This window comes from Takifugu flavidus, chromosome 15, assembly GCF_003711565.1.
Source record: "Takifugu flavidus isolate HTHZ2018 chromosome 15, ASM371156v2, whole genome shotgun sequence".
Taxonomy (NCBI): domain Eukaryota; kingdom Metazoa; phylum Chordata; class Actinopteri; order Tetraodontiformes; family Tetraodontidae; genus Takifugu; species Takifugu flavidus.
The window spans coordinates 13,983,589-13,997,391 of record NC_079534.1 but is presented as its reverse complement, the minus strand read 5'-3'; the positions used below and the strand labels follow the sequence as shown (position 1 = coordinate 13,997,391).

Below are 13,803 nucleotides of genomic sequence, written 5' to 3'. Positions count from 1 at the left end.
TGTCCTTGCTGTAGGTTAATGCGTTTGCATTTCTCCCCACAGAGCTGCAGCAACTGGTTATCAGCCCCGTGCCCTCCAATCTCACTTACATGGACATTTCGAGGTGAGACAAATCACACTTTACACACACAAAGGAACGTAGCTCTAATTGTAAAAAACGTATTTAAGAAATCTCGTTCCCAGTCAAACCTCACTGGATCTCCATTACAGCGTTAATGAGATCTTTGATTATGTCCGTGACACTTCTGAAAATGGGGTTCACAACACAAATGTGAGCTCAGTCGGCTAATTAAAGTTAATCTGGGAAAAGACAATGTAATATAGTAACACCAAACAGTTCTAAGCAGAGCAGAAGATTATGTCTTTTGTAGAGCAGAGCGGATTCCAATTCCAGTTCCGTGTCCTCGTAATTTAGATTCCATGGTGGTTATCACACTTTTCTAACTGCACATACATCACAGCACCAGCACCAGCATCACATTCACCCACTCTCCTCCTGCAGGAATCATATGGAGGCCTTGCCAGACTGGCTGTGTGAAGCTAAGAAACTCGAAGTTCTGGATGTGAGCCATAACCTAATCGCTGAACTCCCAGCACGGTGAGTTCATCCCGGCCTGCAATGCTGAGTAAAGTGCTGTGTTTTCCCTCCCTGGCCCTCTGGTGACCAGTCATCTGTTCTTAATAGAGCCTCATACATCACACGGACAGCCTGAGACCTCCAAACGTGCCATCCATTTCCCTCCACTTTATGTGCTTTTAGAAGGTCAATTTGGGGACTTTCTCTTCCTCTTCATTCTCCTTCATACAGTTTGCTGCTTAACGTCTTGGCCACCATAGCTATCCATCTTTTACTCTTGTGTCCCCAGTGTCTCTATTTGTAATTATTATTGAAAATGTGTCACAGTGATGTATTTCACTTGTAGGCGACAGCTATTTCACAGCATCCTTTTCTCCTTGTAATGTTATCACCATACCACCTGTTTTCCTCTCCAGAAGCCTGAAGCATTTGTGTCTGTAATGTTATTTTTGCTGCAGGTTGCTCTGCAGCAACAGTCTGAGGAAGCTGAGCGTTGGATACAACCAGCTGCAGAAACTGCCTGAAAGGGTGGAGCGCCCCCTGCTGGAGGTTTTAGACGTACAGCACAATCAACTATTGGAGCTGCCCTGCAACCTGTTCCTCAAATGTAACAGGTAACATTAATCATCAGCTGAAACTGTTGAGTAGTTTCATGTACAGAAATTTGAGCAGAAGATTGAGGGGGACAATGCAGATGAGGATGACGAAGGGGAAGGACAGAAATGATGGATAGGATTTTAGTTGAGGACTTTACAGGAAAAACAAAGGAGCAAAGATGAATGAAAATGCATTGAGGTCATGACAATTTGAAAATGAAGCCACTCGTCCACGTTCTGGAGAGGCAAAAGGGTGAATCTGCACTTTTTATTTCAGCTTAAGATGCGTCAACGCTTCAGCAAATAAGCTGGAGCACATGCCGCCATCCAGCCTGTCGGAGGACAGCCACAGTGTTCTGCAGGAACTCTACCTCACCAATAACCGGCTCACGGACAAGTGTGTGCCCATGCTGACCGGCCACACACACCTGCGCGTTCTGCACATGGCTTACAATCATCTCCAGACTTTCCCAGCCAGGTAAAACCTTTTGACATTCACGTTCACTCAAAAGTTCTTATCGTTATAAATCTATTTATAGCTACTTTCCTGTCAGTAAAAGTCAGTGATAATGGACTGTTGAGGGCAATTATGTTACAGGATTTGATTTTATCAATATTATGGATGGAAAAACATTTGGCTGACTTGTTTATTGAATGTTTCCGTGGAGAAAAACAATTATTAAGGTGCTACAAAATATAGAATTGATCTCAGAATCTGTCAGTCACGTCTATTTTTGTTCATCTTAATATGACATGCTGGAACAAAACCATGTTCATTAAATGAACTAAGGATGATTAATGAGCAGATTTTCTGTTCAAATTTGCATTTATTCCTCATAGTAAAATGGCAAAGTTGGAGGAGTTGGAGGAGGTGGACCTGAGCGGGAACATGCTGAAGACCGTGCCCACCACCATCATGAACTGTCGGCGGATGCACACGCTCATCGCCCACTCCAACTCCATCGAGGTCTTTCCAGAAGTCATGCAGCTGATGGAGATGAAAGTAAGAGAGCAGCATCGCACATGCATCTCCGTTGTTAAGCGCTGCACGAGCCCCCGGGAGCTTACATCTGGGCCTCTGTTGTCAGTGTGTAGATCTGAGCTGCAATGAACTGAGCGAGATCAGCCTGCCTGAAAATCTGCCTCCCAAGCTCCAGGAGCTGGACCTGACAGGAAATCCTCGTCTGAATCTGGACCACAAGACCCTTGAGCAACTCAAGTATGTAATTAGTATATTAGCTTAAAGGTACAGATCAGGCAATAATATCGCATAACATCTTATGTAACGTGTCATAAAGGGCCAAGCTTTCGGTTGTTTTTCTCTACATATTCAGTGAATTTGACCTTTTTTTCCCAGTAATATTCGCTGCTTCCGTATTGATCCACCACCAACCTTTTCATCGAACGAGACAACTGGCGGGCCCGCTGTGTGGAGCCACGGCTACACGGAGGCCTCGGGCGTCAAGAACAAGTGGGTTTGATAGTAGTCAATGGAGAAAACAGAAAAACAGCCAACAGGCCAGCGTCACAGCGAAGCCCCGGTGAACTCAGAGTCGAGAGAATGTGCTGTTTAATAGACGATATCAGTACGGTGTTCATTTAAAATAGGAATCAAATAGGATTATATCTGTATGGGCTGAGTCAAGTTTTCAATATTTCGTTGTCTCCACTTAATATCCAAGTGATGCTTAGGCAGCAATTTTGCTGTCTATGTCTTCTCTGTTGAGTAGTGAGAGGAATGACTGTGTCTTTTCAGCTGCCCTTTCTTCCTGACGACCCTCTTTCTTTAGGTTGTGCGTGGCAGCTCTGTCTGTGAACAGCTTCTGCGGCAGCCGGGAGGCTCTGTACGGCGTGTTCGATGGCGACAGGAACGTGGAGGTTCCCTACCTTTTGCAGTGCACCATGAATGACGTGTTGGCAGAAGAAATACACAAGACCAAGAGCGAAGAGGACTACATGACCAACACCTTCCTTGTCATGCAAAGGTACACAACAGCCTCAAGTTCACTCCTGTCACAAATTATTCTTATCCTAATGCTTAATTTTTTTCTTTTTTTTTTTTAACCATTCTAGAAAACTTGGAACTGCAGGACAGAAACTGGGCGGCTCAGCAGCTCTGTGTCACATCCGCCATGACCCGACCGATCCCGGAGGGTGCTTCACACTCACTGCTGCTAATGTGGGCAAGTGCCAGGCCATCCTGTGCCGGGATGGGAAACCGTTGCCGATGTCGCTGCTTCACAATATCGGGCTCGAGGAGGAGTACAGGAGGATCAGACAGCACAGGGCCATCATTACAGAGGTAAAACACCTGAAACTCACAAAGCACATTGATATTTCCATGGCGTTTGTCACTAATGGATTTTTATTCCGTCAGGATAACAAGGTCAATGGTGTGACCGATTCCACACGTATCATGGGCTACTCCTTCCTCTACCCGGCCGTCCTTCCCTGTCCGCACGTGCAGACAATCACTCTCACCTCTCAGGATGAATTCTTCATTCTGGGTAGCCGGGGCCTATGGGACGCCGTGTCCCCTGCCGAGGCCGTGGAGGCCGTCCGAAACGTCCCCGACGGCTTGGCCGCTGCTAAGAAACTGTGCACGCTGGCGCAGGGTTACGGCTGCACAGACAGCATCAGCGCTGTTGTGGTCCAGCTGAGTGTGAGCGAAGACTGCTGCTCCTGCTGCTGTTCTGAGCCAGCCCAGCCACCTCCGAGCCCAGGCCTGGGCCCCTATCCCTCCTCCTCCTCTGCCATCAAAGAGAGGCCGTCGGATGGCTCTCTCCCTGTCCCGCCTTCTTCCTGCAGTGAAATCAGCAGCGAGATCAGCACGAGTGAAATGAGCAGCGAAGTGGGCTCCACAGCGTCGTCCGACGAACCCCCGCAGAGCTCCTTGGTGCTCCTGCACGAGCAGGCCCATCACCCCCACCTCCACATGCACCACCAGACCCACCCGCTGTCGACACACCAGCAGGCCCACGCTACCACCCAGCCCTGCCAGTACCTGTTCCCGAGCTCAGAGCTGCCCTCCGCGCGCAGCTGCTGTGCCCTCCACCCTGTCTGCTTAGCGGGATCCTTTCAGAGGCAGCTGTCTAGCGCCACCTTCTCCAGCGCACTGTCTGACAATGGGCTGGACAGCGAGGACGAGGAGCCCATCGCAGGCGTGTTCTCGAATGGAAGCCGTGTGGAAGTAGAAGCAGATGTCCACTGCCTTAAAGCCGAGTGCTCTCCCCAAACATCGCCACCCTCGTCCTCCACCCAGGAGCCAGCGCTGTTAACACTACCCCCGCCACCACCACCACCACCGTGCACCCCAGAGCCCCCGGAGGAGGGGATCAACTTGAACTTCGGCGAGGCCGAGAACGGGCTGGAGAGAGACGAGAGTTGGCAGGGAGTCGGAGCTGGAGCCGCGGATGGAGGAAAGTCGGGGGGTAAAAGGAGGGTCAACGGATCGGTGGCGCAGCAGGAGCAGAGCCACAACCTTATCGAGGTGGCCGCCGACGCGCCGTCGAAAAAGCCTGGAGGATACTTCACCGCTCCAGCCCAGCCAGACCCCGACGACCAGTTCATCATCCCACCAGAGCTGGAGGAGGAGGTGAAGGAAATCATGAAGCAGCATCAGCAGAGGCAGCAGAAGCCCGCGGGAAGCGAGCAGCCCTCTGATTACTACGACACCCCTCTTTAAATGTCAACAGCACCCACTACAGCATCGCGTCCCTCCCGGCTGTAGCATGCACATCATCTTTTTTCTTTAATCAGAAGGATGCATACAAGTTTCCTCAAGAGGCTTTACAATGCTCCACTCAGCCTCGTGCACTGTCAACTGCTCCTCCCATTAGACATAAACTATTTACAGAACGAGAGAAGCAAACGAGCCCTTTAACGATCTCTTTCACAGACTGTGGAACTTTTTTTTTTTCTTTCATTAGAGAACCAGCTAATATGTAATCAACACTAGTCTATTTTTGCTAATAGCGTTAGCTTTCCACTACACTTGTCAAGATGGGCAACAGTTCTATGATTTTATTGTTTTGTAAAAGAAACTTACCATATCTTTTAATGTGAAAGCAGTGACATTGCTGGGAGATCTTTTTTTTAAAAAAACAAACAAAAAAAACAGCGACAGCGAAACAACAGACACATAATCTTTTTATTATCAGTGAACTCTATGGAATGGTACACCAATTACACCACACTTAACTGTTGTAGAGCACTTAAAAATACTGTATTTCTTCAGTAAATCATGGCTCTTAGCCTGTAAACTGGCATAGATTCTTTATGTTTGTTTGTTTTGTAGGAATTTCAAATACTAACTCCTAGGAGTTGCATACTCGTCTTGGTGACTCAGTCACTTCTACTAATCTTCTCTGAGAGAAATGATTTTTTTCCCAATTATTGTAAATAAGAGAAATGTTGTATACTGATGCTTTTTAAAGGAACTGCATACTTGTATGTTGGTGAAGGAAGGAGTAGAGTCTGCTCTTATAGAGGTGTCACCCTACACACAGGCACACACACACACACACGCGCGCACACACACACTCTTATGCAGTTCAACATTCCATACAATTTACTGTAGGTACACAGAGACGCTATGACCTGCTCCACGTGGATTGTGACATCCTGCAGTCATCATTGTGATCTAATGAACACGGACCATGCATGCACGGAAACACACAAACATGCCATACATGCACACAAATTATTAATCCCACCTCCCAACAACAGTAACTGTTATCACCGGCATGACTGTGTCAAGTTCAGTACTGCAAACATACAATATATCCACATGGAAAAGAGGCAACACAGATGTGATGTTCCTGTCTTTGGTATAATAAATTTTAAATTTGTGAATACAAGTTATGTTGTCCAGGATTTTTTTTGATAAAAAAAGCAAAAAAAAAAGTCAAAAAAGATTTTATTTCAATAGATTGTTTTATTAATGATAAAAATATTAATTATTTATATTATTTACAGCATACAATAGCAGTGCTTTTTCTTATTTTGTTTTTATATTACATGACCAGTAGAGGGCAGTATGATACAATGCGCTGTACTGCTAATAGCTTAAGACCATCTCCCATTCCACTATAATTCAATGCATTTTCTGCAATACATATCTTTATCTAAAAAAACAAAACATTTTCCTGAAGATGATCTTTTCCTTCCACTGTCATTTTAAACTTCATCATCTCCAATTACAATCTTTGGGCTCCCAGGTCAATGTTGGTGTCGCTTTTGCTTTGTTTCCTGTACTTCCTCTTCACACAGAGGACACTGACCACGGTAATTATCACCATTGCTCCCAGCACGGACAGAGAAGAGGCAAGTGCAAGGGTGGTTTTCTCACTGACGGAGCCGCTGAACTGACAGCGGTCTCCGTAGTACCACCAGTCACCTCCCACAGAGCACCTGCAGGACAAAGATGGAAGACAGGTCAAGGTTTAAGGCAGGCAGGTGGTCTTTATTTATGTCCTTGCACATTGATGTAATATGCACACACCTGCAGGTTGCCTCCCCTTCATCCACCACACAGACGCCATCGTTCAGACACTCCACGTTTTGGCAGGTGTTGGGAATATCGGGTGTCGTGCTCGGCGTTGGAAGAGGCTGGCTGACCGTTAGATGAGAGATGTCTGAAGACAGAGAGGAAGCAGGGGAGTGAAAATGGATGTCAACAAGGCAACAACATGATGCTCTAATATGATGAGTGAAGAGGATGAATACATAGATTCTACATGGGGAGACTTTAAGATGATCTGATTACCCTCCATAGTGAGGAGGAAGATGGCGTCTCCGTCCTTGATGAAGTCCCGGCTCTTAGCTCTGAGATGGGTCAGATACACGGCGGTCCCGGCGCCTGGACCTCGGAAATACGTGGAGCCGCTTGTGTCGGTGACCTCCGTGCCGACCTTGCGAGGATCATCCCAGAAAAACTGGTCCGAGTCTGTGAAAGGGGAGGGAAAAAAATTGTGAGAAAATCTCGTCGATGTCCTGAAAGGTTGCGTCATCAAAAGCGAGCCCACCTGCTGCCTTCATGTTGGGGTCGGTGGTGACGCTGCGCTGGTTGGACATGCGTTTCTGGATGTGTGGGTGCTGGTCCATCAGCATCATGGTCATCTGCTTCCAGGGGCACGGCCATTTCTGTCCAGCGTCTCCTTCACGTGCAACCAAATGAGCAAACGCCGACAGCTGACCCGGGTACCTGTCGGTGCCGTTCGGATACAGCTGCATTTGGAAGGTGTAACCTTCTTTGGATTTAAACGGAGGGCTGAAAATGGACTGGTTGTTGGGGGTGTTTTCCATGACTTGGCTGAAGTTTTTCACCCGCCAAATAAATTCTGGGCAAGTTGTCTCAGAAATGTTGATATCGTCCAGTGACAGTCCCCCCGCGGCCGGCCCAGACCCTTCTTTTGTCCCTTCGAAGACAACCCGGAACTTCTTTTTGGTGTCTAAACTCACATGGTGCAGTTGCCACATCTTCTGAGGAGAAGCTGCTCACAAAACACACGATTTCACTCGGTCACAAATCACAATTTGAATCGTTCTGGAGAATTTGGGATGGCGACACTCACCATTTATGGTCTCTACAAAGCGGAGCTTTCCAGCAGGGTTAGCGCTGTCGTACTCGCGGACGTGGATCTTCAGGGTGTCATTGGTGCCGCCAGTGTTGTAGTAGTAGAACTGCAGACACTGTTGTCCTCTTTTGGGATATAGAAGCCTGCTCTCCAGCTGAGCCGTGTCCCCGCTGTTGGCTGTGCCAGTGTCGAAGTGCATGAAATACCCTGAACCTAAAGATCAGGATTCCACTTCAATTAAAAGATCCTCAAGCATCATCTCAACATGTTTGGAGTAGCTTGTGTTGGCTGATGGTCCGTATTTAGACAGTTGTGTGTGTGTGTGTATTCACCAGAACATTTGCCCAAATTGGAGTAGTCTGTGTGGGGTCCTCCAGGGGCTGAAGCCACCCTCACCCAGTCTGCCTTGTCCCCTTGTCCCTGGATCATCCCGCAGATGTTTTCACGCTCAAAGTCGCATGAGTCCAGGAATGTCGAGCCTCTGGCTGGAAGACAGAGAGACAAACAAGTGTCGCCCTTTGGAACGCCATAAATTAGCTGCACATCAGGGGAAGGTTTTGCTTATCTGCCTCATTGGTTGTCGTCTTTCCATGAGGAGATAAGATAATGAAATTACAGCTGATGTGTGTGTGAAAAACATGTGATCACGTTGATCCAACACTTCTTACTGCAATTATAGAGGCGGTGGAGCTTGAGCAGGTCACTGTCGCTGAACTCCATCCGCTGGCCGATGACGTCGCTGAAGGCCGGGATGTTGGTGACGATGGTGGGCTCCCCTTCTTTGCTGAAGGCGGTTTTACTGTAGTGCATCATGGAGCCATAGTCGTACGGTACTCCCAGGGAGCTGGAGGTGGTGTCGTTGTAGGTGTTGAAGTTGTGCTGTTTATCTGAAGATGGGACAGAAGATCAGATACGTTGAATTTCCTGTGATTATGGTGGAAATGTGGCTCCCCACAGTTGACAGCCTGTTAACAGCTCCTCAGTTGCCAAGATAAGTTTGATTTCATGGCAATTGTAACATTCAAAGCAGACAGGGCAGCTTACCGAAGGTCTGATGTTCCTCCACGTGCTGCGTTCAGAAGATAACACGGGCAGGAAATCAACACATGTGCATGCTTATCACATATCTCTAAATCACCTTTAGCCTGAAGTGCTATCATTGCCTTTGCATCCCAAACCACTCAAAAGCTTTGCGTTATGATGAGTTTCTGGGTTTTCATGATGTAAATATATGCATGCGTGCACGAGCAGTGTGGAGATCAATTTTCCTGGCTCGGCTTCATGGAGCCCTGAGACGTTCCCTACCCTCTGGGATGCGGTCCCACATGATTTTGACGTAATCGTCCCGATCGGCTCTCGACTGCTCGTGCCAGAAACCCAGAGCGTGGAGGAACTCGTGTTCGATGGTGGCGATGCGGTCGCAGTTGGTACCAATGGACAGCCTCTGCTTCCCCACGTGCCGGTTTCCCACAGAGGAGAAGCAGCTTCACCCGGAGGGGAAAAACACCCACAATGTTAAGAGTTATAATAAAACCCAGCAATTAACTTTAGCTTCCTGTGAGCTACAAAGACAAAAAAAAGATATTTATGGTCTCACCCACTGCCTTTGAAAATGGAAATATAATTTGCTTCTCCGCTCCAGGGTTTGAAGTCGATGCAGCTCTTGAGACGATACTGCTCAAAGGCCTTCATGATCACACCCTTTGCGTTGACCTCTGCAGAGAAGACAAAATAAAAGACCAATTAAATTCGACTTCGGTTAACTTTGTGGCAGTTGGACAGTATTTTTAACGCCTCCTCAGTGGAGCTATAAAGTTAAGGCTTCAAAATAAACTACATTTATCAACTACCGTATTTTCTGGACTAAATGTCGCTCCAGAGTTTAAGTCGCACTTGCCAAAAAATGCATAATAAAGAAGAAAAATAGAATAGAAGTCGCACTGGACTATAAGTCGCATTTTGGGGGAAAATTTATCTGATAAAATCCGAGACCAAGAACATATATTTCATCTTGAAAGGCAATTAGCATGGATTAGCAATAGGGTTACGGTATGCTAACGTAACAAATTCAGCTACATGACGAATTTAATATACACTGGCATTATTTAATACTTGACAAGAAAATGCAAATACTCAGTTGCATGTGAGTATAAAGTGATGTAAAGCACAGTACAAGGTTTAAGGCCATCCTACCCAAGTCATCCTCCATATAATACGGGATCGTCTTGGGCCACCTGTACTCATCCCCTATTATGGAATTTCGAGTTTGCCACTGTCGTAAAGGAATTAAATAAAGATGGGGTGAGTTATATCCCACACAAACAAAAAATCAGCAAAGAAAGCAGCTCGTCTGCTGCACCTCATCAACCACGATGTCTCCTTCCACGAGATCCAACCCTTCCGCTGTGGAGACAACACACAAAGACAATATGTGTAATAAGCTCTAGACTCCCAGGCCCCAAATCTGCAGCTTTTTTCTCTTCTCATACCTTCGTTTATGTCAAAAATGTCCAGATCCCGTCCACCGTCCACATCATGGTCTGAGAAAAACAAGAATCTTTTTTTAAGAAAGGCGATGGTATGTTTGTGCCTGTCTTGTGTGGAAAAGAAACCCCACTTACCTGGAAATTTAGCTGCGGGCTGAAAAAGAAAAATGAAATAGTCACTTTTTTTTTTTTTTGCAAAAGTGTCTTTAAAGAAATCAAAGTGGTTTCTTACCAAACAAAGAGCAGAACCACACAAAAGCCAATAAAGAAGTAGAGCAGGTGGATTTCTTTTCGCCATCTCTGAACCTGTGAGCAGGACGACTCGACCAGAGTTTCTGCACACGGCTCAGGGAAAACCAATAAAATACATGTGATTGCAGGCTGATGATTGACAGAAGGCGTTATTCAACAACTGATCTGTCTGCTATCTGTTAAACATCATTACACATTTGGAGCTTAACTGCACGTCAGCAGGCAGCACGTCTTCACCAGTTCATCCATAATGCTGTTTCCCACAGCATCTAGAGCAAAAACATATATCTCGACATCTTCACTGACTGTTTTTGATTAACACTGAATATGTGGACCGGAAGAAACGCTTTGTTCAGGCTGTCTGGTTGCCACGTGTAAAAAGCAGATGTGTAAAAGCAGAAGATTGCGATAATGTGTCTTTAATAACATCCTTTTCATAGAAATAATGGTTTCTAAAGGAGGGGTGGGGGGCAACTGTCCCACTAATGTAATCTCGAGGAGGTTCCGTGGTTATACTTTACTCTTTGGTAATTACCTATTGATATCTCCCGACATCTACTTTATATCACTTATAAAATAGATGGAAGCCAATGGTGCTGAACTGATGCAGCCCAGGCGCTGGTCAAAGTTTTCCTGTTATATTGTGGCACCTTTTGATACCGGAATCTGACGTCGCCTGGCGGTGCGAATGGGACACCTCTCCAAATATGGTAGGGCACGACCAGGGTGGACCATGTGGGACGTCCAGAGACAGTAAGACAGGTGAGGGGGAACCAGCTGGACAATGTGGTGGGAGGAGGAGTGGACACGTGGTTTGTGTTTTCAACTAAATATTCACTTATGTGTTCCCAAGACAGCGATTCCTTCATAAGTAGTGGTAACAGATGATGTTTCTGCTGCTCAGCTCATGTCTGGATGGGCCACGACCTTCACCTGGAGATGTGACCTTATCGGCCATTCCAGCCACCCACAACCTCTTTGGGTTGTTAAATGTATGCGCTGAAATTTGCCTGTGAGCTTAAAAATTCTCATTTTATTTCTTCCGCTTCGCTTTTCCATCATAATGTGCTTCAAAGACGACTCTGGGCACAACTTAGCTCCTCCACATGGGCGCTAAAAAGCAACTGAGGACCCGAGGTGCTCGATGCAACTGACTTAGATTTTTAAAAAATTCCAAGTTGCAAACTTTTTACAAGTTGTGCTTTGACGTGTTGAAAACAGTCAAGTTACCTTAACCATATAAATGCATTCTTGTTGACATTGACCCCAGGGTTTGACATTCCCTCTCCTACCCAACTGCATATTTGACCACACTTCTGCACGTAATTCCAGCTGGTTGGTTCTTTTAGTGTTCAAACTACGTCAAACCATCTGACAGAGAAGGTGATTTTTCACCCCTAAGAACATTTCTGCTGCATTATTAGGACGCATTAGTTTAATGTTGGAGTGTGTTTCTATTTCAGGAACCGTGCTGAAGGAAAACTGAACAGTTGTTCTTTAATTTTGTTCCTTGGTTCTTTTGAAGGCCTCCAGATGGTCATTTCCCAGCATTTTAAGCAGCTTTCTACCTGTTCACTGCATAGCTAGTTAGCTTGATTAAATGACTTAGTGCAACTTTCGGACACTCAGCCGTAGCACTTTAGACTTAATTATAGTGTCGTATTATAAACACATACCAGACTGACGTCAGTTCAGCTCCATTAAATTTATTTTTTGCGACTGCTTAAAAAATTGAAAACATTCACAGGTCATTTTTTGATGTACTCTTGTGTCATTAACATTTAATTTCATTATGATGGGATATATTGCTTAGTTAGGGAGCATCATTGGTTCACCACTTTTTGCAATGCATTGTGGGATACACACCGAGTGCACCACATACGGACCTAGAGTACAGCGATCCTCACTTAATATACATACACAATCGGCTAAGCACACTTGGAAAGTCTGAAATTTCCCATCTCTAATAGAGCTTAAATAGCATTCCCAAACACTGTCATGTGGCACAGCTGCGGGCGACCCCGCCCTCGAGTCCTCTTTCACCCCGCGCACCTGTGGCGAATCAGCGCCATCACGAGCCCCTTTTAGTTCCCTGTGCTATGCTGCCTCCCTGCCAGATTGTCCTCTGTGGTTCACATGACTCTCCAGCCTTTTCCTGCCTGCCTGCCTGCCTGCCTGGTCTCGACCCTGCCTGTCCCCGACGGTTCTATCCTGCCTGGTAAAACCTGCCTGCCTTCTCTTCCTGACAATAAAGCGGTGTTCAACTGAACTCTGGTGTCGGTCTTGGGTTCTCGTCTGGTCCCTGACAGTACAATCTGGCCAGCGATGAGATGTTTAGCCGCGTGTCGTTGCTCCGTCGCTGGCTGTCACGGTGGTGCCCCGAAAACCAGGTGGCCTTTGTAGACAATTGGAGCACTTTTTAGGGAAAACCTGGTCTGATTAGGAGAGACGGTGTCCATCCCACACGGGATGGTGCCTCTCTCATTTCTAGTAATTTGGCTAATTTTATTAGACCCAAAGTGACCTGACAATCCAGGGTCCAGACCAGGATGCAGAGTTGTAGTCTTACACACCTCTCTGCTGCTTCCATAGAACCCTCATCCACCAACAATAACATATTTAACACTATAGAGGTAGTCTCTGTTCCACGGTTAAAAGTTCACCAAGCACAGAGCAGGGGAGCGGTCAATCACCATAATCTTATTAAAATTAATACCAAAGCACAAGTTGGGGAAACTAATATCACAATTAAGTGTGGACTGTTAAATATTAGATCTCTTTTGTGTAAATCCCTGTTAGTGCACCACCTGATAGCGGATCATCACATTGATTTATTCTGTCTTACTGAGACCTGGCTTCAGGAGGAGGAGGATGTTAGCTTAAATCAGGGGTCAGAAACCTTTAACACTCAAAGAGCCATTTCGAACCGGTTTCCACGGAAAACACTGGGAGCCGCAACCACTTTTTGACATCTGAAATATATATATATATATATAATATATATATATATACACATACACACTTGTAAAATAGTACACTTGTAAAATAGTGTGTTGCTTATGAAATCCATGCAGTCCATCCATGTTTCAGAAAATTCACAATAATCTTAGAACTACAATTAAACAATGAACAAACACAAATTAAATACTTATTGTGTAGTTTTTGTTTGCTGGGCTTTCCACAATCCGTACATCATTCGTTTAGTCAATTTTCAAAATAAAACCAAAATTGAAAGAATCAGAAAATGAATTATTTTTTCAATATTCGTCTCAAAGATAAAAATGAAAACACGGATAACGATTCCTTTTCCGATT

General features: G+C 45.8%; 2 protein-coding genes across 3 annotated transcripts in view; one reads left to right on the top strand and one right to left on the bottom strand.

Annotated features, from left to right (window-relative positions):
• The window catches only part of phlpp1 (PH domain and leucine rich repeat protein phosphatase 1), a 30,725-nt gene extending 24,693 nt beyond the window's left edge, over positions 1 to 6,032 (top strand). For both annotated transcript variants that reach the window (XM_057056285.1, XM_057056284.1), the window contains 10 exons: positions 43 to 103; positions 503 to 598; positions 1,036 to 1,191; positions 1,451 to 1,651; positions 2,014 to 2,176; positions 2,262 to 2,392; positions 2,531 to 2,644; positions 2,964 to 3,158; positions 3,247 to 3,475; positions 3,551 to 6,032. In XM_057056285.1, coding sequence (XP_056912265.1) covers positions 43 to 103; positions 503 to 598; positions 1,036 to 1,191; positions 1,451 to 1,651; positions 2,014 to 2,176; positions 2,262 to 2,392; positions 2,531 to 2,644; positions 2,964 to 3,158; positions 3,247 to 3,475; positions 3,551 to 4,858 — 2,654 coding nt within the window. In that variant the 3' untranslated portion in view covers positions 4,859 to 6,032. The remainder of the gene's footprint in view (positions 1 to 42; positions 104 to 502; positions 599 to 1,035; positions 1,192 to 1,450; positions 1,652 to 2,013; positions 2,177 to 2,261; positions 2,393 to 2,530; positions 2,645 to 2,963; positions 3,159 to 3,246; positions 3,476 to 3,550) is intronic.
• A 57-nt stretch (positions 6,033 to 6,089) lies between these two features.
• Positions 6,090 to 10,625, bottom strand: LOC130538565 (meprin A subunit beta-like). The gene is made up of 14 exons (XM_057056286.1): positions 10,470 to 10,625; positions 10,373 to 10,391; positions 10,241 to 10,291; positions 10,111 to 10,154; positions 9,945 to 10,023; positions 9,349 to 9,466; positions 9,057 to 9,235; positions 8,420 to 8,638; positions 8,084 to 8,236; positions 7,749 to 7,964; positions 7,200 to 7,667; positions 6,941 to 7,120; positions 6,677 to 6,809; positions 6,090 to 6,585 (listed from the first exon to the last, which is right to left on the bottom strand). Exons 1-14 carry the CDS (start codon positions 10,533 to 10,535, stop codon positions 6,372 to 6,374), a joined length of 2,139 nt encoding a protein of 712 aa, XP_056912266.1. The 5' UTR covers positions 10,536 to 10,625; the 3' UTR covers positions 6,090 to 6,371.
• Between the last annotated feature and the right edge of the window lie 3,178 nt (positions 10,626 to 13,803).

What these genes read in the sequence shown, in the direction of transcription:
- LOC130538565 (XM_057056286.1), bottom strand. Translation starts at nt 10,535, where the DNA reads ATGGCGAAAAGAAATCCACCTGCTCTACTTCTTTATTGGCTTTTGTGT. An exon ending in TTATATGGAGGATGACTTGG is followed by an intron (nt 9,467 to 9,944) that starts GTAGGATGGCCT and finishes TCTTCTCTGCAG; the next exon opens with AGGTCAACGCAAAGGGTGTG. An exon ending in CTTTGTAGAGACCATAAATG is followed by an intron (nt 7,668 to 7,748) that starts GTGAGTGTCGCC and finishes TTTTGTGAGCAG; the next exon opens with CTTCTCCTCAGAAGATGTGG.